Source organism: Leptodactylus fuscus, chromosome 1, assembly GCF_031893055.1.
Source record: "Leptodactylus fuscus isolate aLepFus1 chromosome 1, aLepFus1.hap2, whole genome shotgun sequence".
NCBI classification, from domain to species: domain Eukaryota; kingdom Metazoa; phylum Chordata; class Amphibia; order Anura; family Leptodactylidae; genus Leptodactylus; species Leptodactylus fuscus.
In genome coordinates this window covers 335,850,999-335,866,776 of record NC_134265.1, presented here as the reverse complement: position 1 = coordinate 335,866,776, position 15,778 = coordinate 335,850,999, and the positions used below count along the sequence as shown (strand labels likewise).

The window sequence follows — 15,778 nt, the reverse complement described above, 5'->3', positions numbered from 1 at the left end:
TAAAAACACATTTAGGGACATAAATCAATGTTTTTTGTATCGCCATCTTCTGAGAGGCGTAACATTTTTATTTTTTGGTTGACAGTGTTGGTTGAGGGCTTATTTTTTGCGGGACAATGTGCGCTTTTTATTGGTACTGTTGTGCGGTGATTATGACTTTTTGATCACTTTTTATAGCATATTTTGTAAGGTGAGATGGCGAAAAATCACTACTTCCGGCGGGTTTTTTCCGGTTTTTTTTTCCGACGATCACCGTATACATTAAATATTGTTGCAGTTTTATTGTTCAGATTGTTACGGACGCGACGATACCAAATATGTATTGTTTTTATTAACTTTTAGGGTTTTTTTTAATATAATTCATTTTCTATAGAAAAAAGGGAATTTTGGGGCTTTATAACTTTATTCATTTTTATCAGACACTTTATTTATTTATTTTTCACTTTTTGTTTTTTTACTTTTTTATGTGTCCCTTTAGGACACTTGGATTAGTGATGCTTTGATAAAAGCATCACTAATTCTCTATCAGACGCTGCAGGACACAGCTGTCAGTGTCTTGCAGCGTCTGGAGGAAGTCAGACGCAGGGGCTGCCTGCGTCTGACTTCCTCTTAAAGCGGCAGGATCAACCAGGTATTGGGGGTCTCTTGGAGCTTGGGGTCACTGGCCAGACCCCAGGCTCCATGTTAGAGACATCGGCACCCCTCGATCTCGCCGCGGGGGGTGCCGATTCAGCCGGCACCGTCACGGAACCGCTTCAGTTCCGTGATCATGTTTGATCACGGAACTGAAGGGGTTAAAACCCCCCCGATCGGAGACCCCTCCGATGGGGGGTTATGGAATGGGGTCTTAGCTGTTAGATACAGCTAAAATCCCATCCAATTATGTCGGCACTTACAGGGAATCCTTCCCTGACTGCCCGACGTAGTTTTCCTATAGGGCAGTCAGGAAGGACCTGCAAGTGCCGACGTAGATTCCCTATGGGCCGGTCGTTAAGGGGTTAAGAAGTCAGCTCCAGCAGCAGGCTCTTGGCAGAGCTTGGCTGGAGAGCAAACAGAGAGGTCATATTTTTGGAGCTGTGTCCTCAATGATTCTACTGGGTTTTGATTTCTGCTATTCTAGGTGAGGTAACCTATTCTATGTTTAGTTAGAGCCTAGTCGGGCAGGTATTTATTTTTGTATTGTTTCCTTTTGTTGCTGCATTAACTTTTTGAGTGAGAATAAAACTCTATCTTTGTTTTGGACTAAAGAATCTGGACTTGTGTGTCTATGCCACCCTACCTAGCAACCCCAGACCCTGACAATGGTGAAAGTGCAATGTGAGGCTAAGTTTAAGATTTTATCAAGCATTCACTTCCCATGACCTGTAGTATAAAATCAAAAGTAAAATGCAAAAAATGAGGACTAAGAACTTCATAGAACACAAGATATGAAGAAAGTCAATCACTCCTTTATGAAGTAAAACAACATGTAATGGGTGTTTAACTGAAACTAGCACTCGCAAAAACATATGAAATCATGGCCTAGAACATCCACAGCAGAACATGAGGAAAGGGTCATCAGTGCAATTGTGCAGATAGATCTTCTACAAGATTTCCATTAATTTTAGATGGACTTCTGGGATCTCCAAAGATGTGGCTTGAAGCACCTGGGTCTAAGTGTAGAATATGTAACAAGGGCCCAAGTTACCTTGTGCCATATAGAATAATGGCATATTTTATGTGACATAAGGACCTTTGGGGTCCCTCAGGGTATTGGGCCTAGAAGAGACTGCTACCATTGCACACACTATAGCTACACCCTTGGCTATCTCCATCAGTCTCATGGAAGTGAATGGAGCAGTAGCCATGTATGCACAGCCAAGGCTGGATTAAAGATTAGCACCCAGGACCTCCACTATGGAGTTCATAGAGGGGGCCCTCCACTGGTTGCACAACTGAGACAAACATAAGAAGCATGCCATCAAGAAGATGTCCTTTTTAAAAATTAGGCATGTCTGATACTTGTCAGACTTCTTAAAGGGATCCTATCATTAAAACTCTTTTTTTTTTTTTTTCTGGGTACCAGCTTTAAGAAAGGCTATTCGTCTCCTACTTTTAGATGTCTTCTCCCGGCCGCCATACGTTATATAATCCGGTTTTCGTCGGTATGCAAATTAGTTCTCTCGCAGTACTGGGGGTGGGCCCCAGAGCTCAAACAGCACTGGGGACGCCCCAATCCTGCGAGAGAACGCTCCAGCGCCGCCTCCATCTTCTTCAGGAATGGGTCTTCCTCAAGTCTTCTTCCGGTGGTGGCTTCAAACTGCGCATGCCAGCTGGACAAAAGAAAATGGCCGCTTACACAGTATTGTAAGCGGTCATTTTCTTGTGGCCGGCAGGGATGCGCAGTCGGCTGCCCGAGGCCTAGAAGTTTAAAACCACTGTTGGAAGAAGACCCGTTTCTGAAGAAGATGGAGGCGGCGCTGGAGAGTTCTCTCACAGCATTGGGGACGCCCCCCAGTGCTGTTTGAGCGCTGGGGCCCGCCCCCAGTGCTGCGAGATAACTCATTTGCATACTGACGAAAAACGGATTATATACTGAACGGCGGCCCGGAGCAGACATCTAAAGTTCGGAAACGAATAGCCTTTCTTAAGGCTATTCCTACGTGGTACCCAGAAAAAAATGAGTTTTAATGATAGATTCCCTTTTATGTCCACACACAGGTAGCAGCGAAGGGAGAGTCCTTTCCCTAGCTTTATGACATCTTATATGACGTCACTGTGAATGTGAAGATTAGTCACATGAAACGTCCCTCAGCTCCAGCACTGTTAGAGTAGCAGCAGCTGAAATTTATAGTACTAGGCTAAGCGGCCATTGTCAGAAACCTTAACATACAGTCTGCACATTAATTTTTAGCTTCTTCCAATGAAGTGTCAGTGGTGTAGGCAGCAAGGCTAAGTTCATATTAGCGTTGGGTGTCCGTTGTTCTGAACTTTTGTTGGACAAGAAGAATGTATAAAAAAAAAACCTGAAAAAATAGCGGGCCCCAAGGGAGTCTGAGGATCCCCATTGACTGTAATGGAGTGTGTCTGATGTCCATCTTACTTTTTAACTGAAATTGTAAGACAAAAAAGTGAGGATTTTGGGACTTTATCGTCTGGCAATTTTAAACAGACACTGCGATGGAGACCGTGACGCAGATGTGAACCCGGCGTTACGTCCACCGTCATACAACAAGGTAAAAGGTTATGGGTGACTTGTCTAGTTTTGTTTTGTTTGGTTGGTTTTTTTTGCACTGTTTCGCCACGTTTCACTCTAGAGCATGTTCACACGGCGGAAAATGGATTCCACGTGTGACCATCCCGCGCGGCTAGAAGAGAGGGAATGCTGATACAATGCACAGGCATCCCGTCGTGGCATTCCACTCCAGATTAGGCCCGAATGAATAGGCCTAATTGAGAGGGAGTCTCACGCCGTGGATGCCGTGGCTGAGTTAGCCGCAGAATCCGCGGGAAGAAGGGGCATGACGTTTCTTTTTCCTGCTACTAGCTAGAAGAAAGAAAGCAAGTGGCTCTCATTGAAGTTTTTTGGCAGCAGATTTTGAGGCGGATTCCACGATAATAATAAATTTTATTTCTATAGCGCCAACATATTCCGCAGCGCTGTACAATTTGTAGGTTCAAATACAGACAGAAAGATACATTACAAAGAAAGTCATTTCACACAATGGGACTGAGGGCCCTGCTCGCAAAAGCTTACAATCTATGAGGTAGAGGGGGTGACACAAGAGGTAGCAGGGGCGGCATTGCTTATACAGAGGTCAGACACTTTTGTAATAGAGGTGACTGGTCACGTTAGCCCTAAGGAAACTATGAAGATTTTTATGTGGTTATAATAACAAGTATCTTACCACAAACCTCACATGCCCGACGTTGCAGTGGTGCCCTCGCCACACCGGACAGTCACAAGTAGTTACCAAAAGCAAGTTAGAACTGAAGAAAGTAATAATAAATACATGTGTAATACAACTTATCTGTGCTTGCTGATATATAATGCAGTACACACAAGAACACTAGAAGAAATATAAGGGTACTGCATTGTAATATAACAGGTTACTAGTCACTGACTAAATACTATTATAAAGATGTGACCACTAGGGGGCAAAAAGATCCCCCAACAGAACATAATAGTGACGGCTACTTGGTGTTACTGATAAGGAACACGTCCTTATAGAGACAGGTGAGCAGTCACCACCAGGAGGAATATATGTATACATACATTACATTTATAATGGCTTATATGGCACCAGCCTGACCTAGAAGCGAAAATCTAACATCACCACATTACCACAGCTCCTGAGCAACACGCATGACGTCACATCTGACGTCCTACTGAGGGCGGAAGTGAAAGGAAGGATGGGGAAGTATCGGGCGGAAGACGGAAATAACTGACACCGGAAGCGGAGTGCGAAGACTCTAGCTGTGTTTTGTAGTTGTCGGATAGGTAGAGATGGGGTTGTTCGGGAAAACACAGGAGAGGCCACCGAAGGACTTGGTGAGTAGATATCAGGGTGCAGTCATACACAGCTATATATATATATATATATATATATATATATATATATATATATATATATATGTCACCTGGTCTTATCACTTTGTAGTATATACATATATATCACCTGGTGTTATTACTGTGTAGTATATACATATATATGTCACCTGGTCTTATTACTGTGTAGTATATACATATATATATATGTCACCTGGTCTTATCACTGTGTAGTATATACATATATATCACCTGGTGTTATTACTGTGTAGTATATACATATATATGTCACCTGGTCTTATTACTGTGTAGTATATACATATATATATATATATATGTCACCTGGTCTTATCACTGTGTAGTATATACATATATATCACCTGGTGTTATTACTGTGTAGTATATACATATATATGTCACCTGGTCTTATTACTGTGTAGTATATACATATATATATATGTCACCTGGTCTTATCACTGTGTAGTATATACATATATATCACCTGGTGTTATTACTGTGTAGTATATACATATATATGTCACCTGGTCTTATTACTGTGTAGTATATACATATATATATATGTCACCTGGTCTTATCACTGTGTAGTATATACATATATATCACCTGGTGTTATTACTGTGTAGTATATACATATATATGTCACCTGGTCTTATTACTTTGTAGTATATACATATATATATATGTCACCTGGTCTTATCACTGTATAGTATGTTTCTCTCCCTCCTGTCCACTACTGCATAGTATGTATCACTTAGTCCTGTCTTTTACTGTATATTATATATAAGCCTGTTCTGTGTATAACTGTATAGTATATATCACCCGCTTCTATCTATTGCTCTGTACTATATATCACACGCTCCTGTCTATAACTGTATAGTGTATATTGCCTGCTCCTGTATAGTATGTATCCCTTAGTCCTGTTTTTTTACTGTATAACATGTATCAGTATGTCCTATGTATGAGGGCCCGTTCACACGGAGTAAAGGCGCGTGTATTTTGGCAAAATACACCTGTAAAAATAAGACTCCCATTGACTTCAATGACATTTTACACATTTATTTTGATGTGTTTTTTTTTTTACATGTGTAAAAAAAAAATGTCATTGAAGTCAACGGGAATCTTATTTTTACACATGTATTTTGCCAAAATACACGCACGTTTCCTCCGTGTGAACGGGGCCCTTACTGTGTAGGATATATCACCCTATACTGTCTTTAAATTCTATAGTATGTATCTCCATTCCCTTTATGATTGCTGGTGGTCCAAATTCTTGAGTGTGAAGAGGGCTTAGTGCTGTTTCCATTTGCTATCACAGAAATTCCAACTAGAACACAATTAAAACATGACTTTTCCATTATTATGCATACCCCATAGGCAATATGTAATATCTCAGCAGATAACAGCACAGAAGAACAAGCAACAATGGCAGTGAATATGGGACAAAATATGATATTCACAGATATTATGGTTGTCCAATAACTCGATCCGGTGAAGAATCTCTGCAGGAGATGACAGTCGCATCAAAGTCCAGAGTCATCCTGTATAAATGAGCTCGCCATAGAAATCCCTATTAAGATATCCACATAGGACTTCTATGGTAGAATGCTTCATCCAGTAGATAAATCCCATATCAAACTCATGTTAAGAGTCATGTGAATGTTCCATAGAGTACAAACCTTGGGCCTTTCCTATCCATGTTATATGAGGTTAACCAGGGGGCTAAAACATAGTTGCCTCATACATGGGGGGCAATAATAAAGTTATTAATAGGCCCAAAAGGTAAAGGGGCGCAATCAGTTCCCCATACAATTAAAGGGGCTCTATCAGCAAAATCATGCTGATAGAGCCCCACATATGTGTGAATAGCCTTTAAAAAGGCTATTCAGGCACCGTAAATGTCGTGATTTCGTTTGGACCAAACACAGCTAAACCGAATCCGCTATTATTATACTTTGAGGTCCAGGGGAGGTGATCAAACACACTGGGGGCACGAAACCCTGATATTTTTGGCACTTCAGACTGACGTCTGTGACTGCTGAGGCCTGTGATTGGGCCTCAGCATCAAGTGGTGTCGTAATTCATAGGCGCAATTGTTGTGATGTTGCGTGAACGCTGAGGCCTGGTCACAGGCCTCGATGGTAACATCATAACAGGCAGAAGCACCAAAGAGAACAGGGAGACGTGCTGGAGCCCAGGAGAGGTGAGTAACACTGTTTTTTTATGTTTGATCACCATCCCGGAGGCTCCACTCAGATACTCAGGTATCTGAAGAGACCTCAGAGTGTAATAGCAGTTTAGGGTGGGAAGTGTTTGATCCAACCGAAACTGCAAACATTGTAATAGTAACCGAACCGTAATAACCAACGTGGACAAAATCATCATCGGTTGGCCTGGTTCATGTTTGGTTTCAGTTTCTTTTCAATTACTCGCCCAGCCCTAGTAAAAGTTTAATTTTACTTGTGTTCTTATTGGAATTTCTGTGATGACTGTTTTAGTGTAACTTTCTTCTGTGGTTATTTTGCTTGTTCCGTTTGCTGTTTCTCAGGTAGTCTGGGTATTGCCGTGCAGGAATTGATGCGGCACTACATAAGCATTATGGCAATTTCATATTTAGGATCAAGCTATTGCCCAAATAAATCTTAGTATTGACACTCTGCAATTCTGATTATTATTATTATTATTATTACACATTTCCATTCATTGTATGTATACACTCGTAAAGTAGTATATAGTAAGCCGCACTGATCATATCATCTTATATTTGACTACTGTTTAATAAGCAAGAAGCCAGTCCAGGGGGCTCGTGTTGTTTAGTTCCCAGAGCCGTCCTATATTATTATGTCTATCTAATATCTCATCTTCCTTGTTTAGGTGAATGAATGGTCGCTTAAAATCCGGAAGGAAATGCGAGTGATTGACAGACAAATAAGAGGTTGGTTTAACTCTTATTATTTTTATGCTTTATTACAATGTCGATCTTGTTAGATTGCTTGATGGATAAACTTACCTTCCCTGTTCTCTCTTAAGGGGAACCTGTCACATCTTTTCTTTATATCCCTCCCCTCCCCCCCCCCCTACCAAAACAAAGGGAAAGACAACTGTTGCATCATGTTTTTTTCACTTTTAAAAACCTGTTCAGATTCTGCAAATTTATCTCAATTAGTCACGGTGGGCAGGTACTTCGGCTTACTAGTCATGCTGCCTGAGTAGTTATTTGGGCGCTATTGTTTTTGGTTATTTTGGCAAGTTTCACCATATTAGCCGCCTCACTGATCTCTCGCTGTCTGCACCTGAAATCTCACCCAGGCACAGTTAGGACTATTCTCCTGCTATGTCTCTGCATGTGTCTATGGCTTACTGCTCAGCGCGTGCCATGGGGACAATAGTTTAGGCAGAGCTGGCCTAGTTGTCTGTGGCTTCCCTTGGCAATATGAACTGTATGCTAGGAGTGCCGAGAGGAGGATCAACCTGCTATTGCAGTGCGAAAATGGCTGTTTCTGGTGAGACAACCCCCAATAAAAACAAAAGTGTAAACAAGAAAAAAAGCTAAATATCAATAATACAGATTTTTGTTTTTTAAATGTGTGTCAAAATAACCTGTATACTAAAGTTAAAGGGTAGCTATCATTTCACTAAACCCTTGATAGTGAGATGTCAAAAGTTTTGTTCAGTGGGGTTACTGGCGCTGTGACCCTTTGTTTCACCGGTTGCTGAAATCAAGGGGCGCTCAGCTTAGCTGTGTGCTTCTTTGGCTCAGATCAGCCCTCCTCGGTGAGTAAGCAGAGTGGTGTATGGATTCATTGAAAGTTTATAAGTTTATTCACCGCAGATTTTCTGTTCTCTAAGGCCTAAATCCACTATATTATTAGAGGGAATTTCCCATTAAAGAGGACATTTCATCACCTCCACCAATTTATGTTCTTAGCATGTGTTAGGCGTGGCTCCATTGATTCCAGCACAGTTGGAATTTTCTCTCTAGCCCTCACCATTCCTGAGCAACAAGCGCAGTTCATTTTGGTACCTGTGCGCTATTTAAGCTCTGTAATGTCAGGCAGGGGGTGTGATTCAGAGCTCCAATCAGAAGCAGCCAGTGTCAGAGCTCAGAATCACACCCCTTGCATGTTCCTGCCTGATACCGTCCACCTGACAGTACAGAGTCTAAATAGTATATCAGGATTCATTGTGCAAGTTCAAAGAGGGCCTGGATGCCTTCTTCGAAAAGAAATATATCACGGGTTATGGGTTTTAGATTTTAGTAAGGACAAGTTGATCCCAGGTTGTATACTGATTGCCAAATTGGAGTTGAGAAAGAATTTGTTTTTCCTGACATGGTGCACTTTACATAAGTCTTATGGGATTTTTTTTTGCCTCCCTCTAGATCAACACTATAGGGTTATCAGTTGGACTGGCTGGACCAGTGTCTTTATCCAATTTCATCTTTATATAACCAAAACTAACAGCACTAATTCCTCAGGAATGGTGGGGGCTAGAGAAAAAATTCCAACTGTTCAAGAATCAGTGAAGGGGTAACTATTAATTGTAATGTTAGGAGTTGGACTTGTTTAAGATGGTGAAAGATCCCCTTTAAGGCTAAGGCCCCATGTTGTGGAATCGCAGCTTTTTTTGTTGAGATTTTTGAAAATTGAAATCATTCAATTGAATGAGACTGAGCTGCAAGCAAGATGTCACTGGACATGTGCCAACTGTACTTGTATGAGATATAAATTCAGTAGCTACATTAAGAAAAGTGACATTTTTGCTTGGATTTTCGGAGTTAATTGCTTTTTTTTTTAAGATGGCGTTACATTTGACCTGATCTGTCAGAGCTGTCCCTGCCACCATGAGTTTTGACACCCTGTAATGTGAGCAGACTGAGTTGCTGGATTATAGTTTCTCGCTCATACGTCAGGGTGCTATGTGCAGGTCTTGTGACTGGAGTTGCGGCCTCTATAAATAGAAGCTTTTCTCAGCTGTTTGGAGCTGGTTTCTCTGAAGTTAAGGTGTGGGTGTAACGTCAGGCCTTCCCATATCACTATCCACAAAGGCTAAGCCAAGTATGCAGCTATTAGGAAATCAGGAGACCGTGTTTTATTGTCCTTAGTAATTGATAAGAAATCAGAAGTAAAGGTAGATGAAATTCCACCACAACAAGGTCATACTGATACTATTTTCTCTGTGTGTATATAGATACACACACACGTGAATATACTGCCGCCATACAGTTACTAGAGAGAGCATTCTGAGAGTAGCTAGGTGGGACTTGCATCTATATCACCTGTCAGTAAAGGGAGGCAACTGGTGTCTTTTCTATCTGCAGTCCCTCTGATTCTTGGTCCCTCATTATTCCTGTAAAGGGCCACTGGCTCTATGCACACTATTGGCAGTCGACCACCTAAAAAACAGCAACTTCTTGGGTCCAAAATAGCGCAGAGTGACAACCGAGTAACCAAGTGCATTCAGAAGCACATTCAGTTGTGTATATGGGGCCCGATAGAAGCTAAATATCTGCGATAACTGTTATAGGAGTTCTTTCCCTCTGTGTGGCACAGCCCATATAGAGTCTGACAGTAGAGACTGTGACCCCGAAGTACAGAAAGATGAAAAGGGTGACAAATGACCAGAGTGCTTCTTTATAACATCCTGGGCAATAATAAATGGATGCAAAGTCCCTAAACGGTTCTTCTGGGAGTTATAAATATTGATGACCTATCTTTAGGCTGGGGCTTCGGTATCAGATCTGTGGGGATCTGACATCATGATGAATGAATATGATGGCACCCCTCATACAAGCTCCGCTGCTTCTTCTAGGATTGTAGAGTCAAGACCAGGTTCGGATGGAGTCAGGTCTTCTGGGGAGAGTTTACGACTCCAGCCCAAAGATGATTAAAAATTACCTACGTTAAATTATATAATACAAATATTAATTTTGTATAATTAGATACATAGTTTCTTACATATTTACTTGAATTCATAGGAATTCAGTCACTAGATTTTGGGGTTTTTTATCGTGTTTTAGAGGATCTTACCGCTTCTGTCTGACCCTGGCCTACCGACTCTACATCCCCGATCCCCACTGAGCACATATTGTTTCAACTATCCAAAGGTCATCAATATTAATGACAATTAATAATGTATTTAGGCCCTAGTGGGATTTATAGGATTGCTTCTTTTTATTTCAGATATTCAGAGAGAGCAAGAGAAAGTCAAAAGGTCTATAAAGGACACAGCGAAGAAAGGCAACCGGGAAGCATGTATTATATTAGCCAAGGAGGTGGTGCAGTCAAAACGGGCAGTAAATAAGTTATATGCTTCAAAGGCTCACATGAACTCAGTGCTCATGAGCATGAAGAACCAACTGGGTAAGTAGTCGGTGATGAACTTGGCATGAGTGCTGGGTTCTTTATGTTTTCCATTGGCTGTGTATATGAGGACAGGCTTATAACTTGATACGTGACACTCCAAGGTTTCCCAACCTTTTCAAGACTCTGGGTAAAATTCTTTTGGTACGCCGACAAAATAATTTTTACCAGAAAACAAAAAATGTCCTAGGGACACAAATAATAATGCATCACAGCATGCAGTCATCATCTAGTTTTTAAAAAAATATGGGCCAAATAGCAGGATACATCCGTGCAAAACACTTCCTAATATATATCATCTTTAAATTCGGCACCATATATCTGACTTTATTTATTTTCATTGACCTCAGAGTGATGTTTTGTTTGCAAGCTCTCTATCCCAGCAAAACAAAACATCACAGCAGCATGTGACCTCGGATGTGGGAGCCATTCATTACCTGTGATTTCATTCTTAGTGGGGACAGTGGAAAAGGAAGAGGTACACATAGAGTGAGAGCAGGCAGATGAATCATGGGAAATGTAGTTTGTCAACAGATTCACTGCATGCAATAGAGATATAACAGGCTTACAAGGAGCAGCAAGTAACGTAAAACGAAGCAAAGGCTTCACAAGGGAACAGTGATTATTTAGCAGATAATTTTTGGAAGCTGGATAACCCCCTTTAAACATGTTTTTGCAATCTCCATACTTTTTTTTTTTTTTTTTTTTTTTTTTTTTTTTCTTTTAGCTTGAAATCCCGTCTTTTAATAAATTGATAAGTGTGCGTTTTTGTTTTGTTTTTTAATTAGTTTTTTTTAATGCATCCTCATAGCGGTGCTCAGAGTTTCTGGGTCATTACAGAAGAGTACTGAGGTTATGAAAGCCATGCAAAATCTAGTGAAGATTCCTGAGATACAAGCCACAATGAGAGAACTTTCTAAAGAAATGATGAAGGTAAAACCACGCAAAGATTTTATCTCCATAAAAAATAAAATTATGAGTACAGTACTGATCCTGTATATACTCCAGAGCTGCGCTCACTATTCTGCTGGTGCAGTCACTGTGTACATACATTACATTACTTATCCTGTACTGATCCTGAGTTATATCCTGTATTATACTCCAGAGCTGCGCTCACTATTCTGCTGGTGCAGTCACTGTGTACATACATTACATTACTTATCCTGTACTGATCCTGAGTTACATCCTGTATTATACTCCAGAGCTGCACTCACTATTCTGCTGGTACAGTCACTGTGTACATACATTACATTACTTATCCTGTACTGATCCTGAGTTACATCCTGTATTATACTCCAGAGCTGCACTCACTATTCTGCTGGTGCAGTCACTGTGTACATACATTACATTATTTATCCTGTACTGATCCTGAGTTACATCCTGTATTATACTCCAGAGCTGCGCTCACTATTCTGCTAGTTGTTATTCTGTTGTTAACAAGGTTGTTGTCATATAGTGCTCTAACCTCTAAGATGAGCTCCTACAATGGCAGATGGGGCACTTAGTTTTTCCTACATCAGATGACTGTACATTGCTATTGAAGACCTCATTTTACAAAAAAATTCACTTAAGCAAACTTTTTATAGATATTAATCCCTTAAAATACTCCCTGAAGGTCACATTTCGTGCATTTTGGAGATTAGATGAGATGAGGTTGGATAAAGACATTAGTCCATCAAGTCCAACCTATAACTCTACAATCCCCTACAGTGTTGATCCAGGGGAAGGCAAAAAAAAAACCATGAGGCTCATGCCAATTGCACCATTTCAGGGAGAAAAAATCCTTCCCAACTCCAGTCCAATTTTGATTGGACCTGGAGGAGGAGGAGTAAGAAACTTCAGTAACATTACTATGTAATCCAATTAAGGCTTGTTGTCCCATAGGCTGGCATAATAGAAGAGATGTTAGAAGACACATTCGAAGGAATGGAAGACCAAGATGAAATGGAAGAACAAGCAGAGATGGAGATAGATAAGATCCTATTTGAAATCACAGCAGGTAAAGAGGAAATTCAGACATATGTGATATTCAGCATTGTTTTGTGCAGGTTATAATTGTGCCAGTATCATATTTTTGGGCTTGCTTTCTATTTTGTGGGACTTCAGGGCTGTCTGGCTATATTGCCGCTTTAACAATTATTAGTACAAAGGCTAATGGACTGGTATTAAAAACGGGTTAAAAAGTTTTTTTTGCAGCATTACAAGCTGGCTTAAAAATCTATTAACCAGATAAGATCCTATAACCCCACGAGAAAATTAGAGATGGGGTTAAAATAAAATAAAAAAGTTAAAAAAAAAAAAAAAGCACCTGTCCTATGCCTCCACCATCCCAGTCCTTGGCTCTGGTCTTCTAATCTCTTGCCACCCACATGGCCGTTACGACTAATCACTGCCCTCAGTGGTCACATGTGGGTGTTTGGGGTACGTCATTCCGCAAGAGGTTCTGGCAATGGCAGTGCATAGGACACTTGAGTCTGCTTTATTTCTTTATTTTAGTGTCTTCAAAGCTTTCTTCGTTTTGATCTGGGGAACAGAAAACCACTTTAATCCAAGACTTTTTTAAGGGCTCGTTCACATCTGTGCCCGGTCTCCGTTCATGTCCGTTTCCTGCACAAAACAGAGCAGGAGACGGAAACCTGCAGGACTCTTTCATACCTATTCATTTGAATGGGTTTGAAAGATGTCCGGCCGTGAGTGGCGGTGAGCGTTTTATGCTCTGCGCCACTAAGCCATTTTTTTTAAATTGGACACGGAGTCGGACACGCAATACTCTGTGTCCAGTTTTTAAAAAAACGGTTTCGCGACGGAGAGCATAAAGCGCTCACGGCCGGACCCGGTCTGGAAGACGGAAAGCTCAGAACGGGCTCCGGGCGCTAGTGTGAACCTAGCGTAAATTAGAAAATAAATATTAATTTGCTTTATGATTTTCTGATTTTTCTCCCTTCACAACACTTGCACTTCTATTAATCTCAACATGTTTTCCAGGGGCCTTGGGCAAAGCTCCCAGCAAAGTCACAGATGCCTTACCGGAGGCCGAACTGCAGGGTGCCACGGCTGCTGTATCCGACGAAGAGGAGGAGGAGGACTTGGAAGCCATGCAGACCCGGCTCGCTGCCCTCCGGAGCTAACAATGCACTTTACAGACTCTGGTCTTTATTTTACTTGTACCTTTCTTTTGTGAAAGTATTTTGGGTTATATATATATACTCTATAAATCTATCCTCGGCTTATTAAAGGTGGCATACTCCTCGTGCTGTCTTTTCCCCCTGATTCCCGGTACTCACATCTAGCCCTGTAAGGAGGCATGCAGCGGGAAGGACTCCACACTTGCTGAACGCCATGCACTCGTGTGGCTAGATAAACCACGAGGACCTGCGGGGTGTGATCAGTGGAATGGATGGACTATGGACTAAGAGAGTGGGTTTTGCATCTGCTAAATAAATGGTGGCTATATAACTGTACCTATATATAATCTATTTTTTATCTTCTGATTAAGTTCTTGATCGAGTTGTATCAGATGTCTTGAATGTTGTCTATCGATTCCCTAGCCAAAGAAAGGACCCGTACAAGATATATGTGCGTATGTAGCATTGCTATACATACAAATATTACAGGTGGATTCCACATAACCATAGCTATTAGAGATGAGCGAGTACTGTTCGGATCAGCCGATCCAAACAGCTTGCTCGCATAGAAATGAATGGACGTAGCCGGCACGCGGGGGGTTAAGCGGCCGGCCGACGTCAAAGCGGAAGTACCAGGTGCATCCATTCATTTCTATGGAGCGTGCTGTTCGGATCGGCTGATCTGAACAGTACTCACTCATCTCTAATAGCTATATCTAGCTGCTAGAATTGGTCTCATATCTATATATTGTCTGATTCAGGTCATGTATTGTACGCACAACACCTGCCTATGGGCTGTGTCTGGTACTGGAAGTGTTGGTTCCTTGACAACAAACACAAATCTTTGAAAATGTAAAAAAAAAAAAAAAAAGTGGATTTTTTTTGTTTTGAAAACACCACTTTTACTTGGCATAGATCCAATATTCCAAGAGTGAAGGCTACAGAATGTGTCTCAATTCTACCAGGTCTTAAAGGGTTTTTCCAGTTCATATTTTTATGATTTAATAGACACAACAAACCAATATTCTCCTTTCCCCGGGCTTCCATTTCTAGTGGTGGGTGCCCCATTCTGTTTACAAGCCCCCTGGTTGACGTCACCTGTGATGTCCTGTTTCAGCTATGGGACCACTGTAGCCAATCACAGGCCTTGGCAATGGCTGCTTCTTAAAAACGCCACATGACTACTGTGACATGCTGTTTATGAAGAGGTGAACACTGAGGCCTGTGATTGGCAAAAACAGCCTGTATACAAACCAATGGATGTACTGCCATTGGAGACAGAGGCCCAGGACATGTTTATAGCTAATCATATCCCCAATAGCAGCTCTATTACATCATAAACTTATGGTATACCCTTTAGACTAGCTAAGGCCCCACATTATGGAAACATAGCTTTTTTTTTTTTTTTAATTTTTTTTTTTTTTTTGCAGATATTGCTGCAGGTTTTTGAACCAAAGCCAGGATTGGATTGAGAAAAAAGGAGAAACTTCCTATATGTTTCCCATTCCTTTTGTAGCCACTCTTGGCTTTGGCTTAAAAAAAAAACGCAGCAAAATCTGCAATAAAAAAGCTACGTTTCCGCAACATGAGGCCGTAGCCTAAGGCCAAGGCTCAACGTTGCGGAAACGCAGCATTTTTGGATGCAGATTTTGCTAGGGTTTTTTTTTTTTTTTTGAGCCAAAGTCAGGAGTGGCTTGAAAAGGAATGGGAAATATAAAGGAAGCTTTTAGATTTTTTTTATGATA

The 15,778-nt window shown here is 41.1% G+C and overlaps 1 protein-coding gene across 1 annotated transcript; it reads left to right on the top strand.

Moving 5' to 3' along the window:
* The first annotated feature begins 4,413 nt into the window (after positions 1 to 4,413).
* CHMP3 (charged multivesicular body protein 3) lies at positions 4,414 to 15,510 on the top strand. Its single transcript, XM_075261367.1, has 6 exons — positions 4,414 to 4,531; positions 7,421 to 7,481; positions 10,729 to 10,908; positions 11,720 to 11,841; positions 12,793 to 12,907; positions 13,894 to 15,510. Exons 1-6 carry the CDS (start codon positions 4,487 to 4,489, stop codon positions 14,034 to 14,036), a joined length of 666 nt encoding a protein of 221 aa, XP_075117468.1. The 5' UTR covers positions 4,414 to 4,486; the 3' UTR covers positions 14,037 to 15,510.
* Positions 15,511 to 15,778: the final 268 nt, after the last annotated feature.

What these genes read in the sequence shown, in the direction of transcription:
- CHMP3 (XM_075261367.1), top strand. Translation starts at nt 4,487, where the DNA reads ATGGGGTTGTTCGGGAAAACACAGGAGAGGCCACCGAAGGACTTG. An exon ending in AGAGGCCACCGAAGGACTTG is followed by an intron (nt 4,532 to 7,420) that starts GTGAGTAGATAT and finishes TTCCTTGTTTAG; the next exon opens with GTGAATGAATGGTCGCTTAA. An exon ending in GAGCATGAAGAACCAACTGG is followed by an intron (nt 10,909 to 11,719) that starts GTAAGTAGTCGG and finishes GCATCCTCATAG; the next exon opens with CGGTGCTCAGAGTTTCTGGG.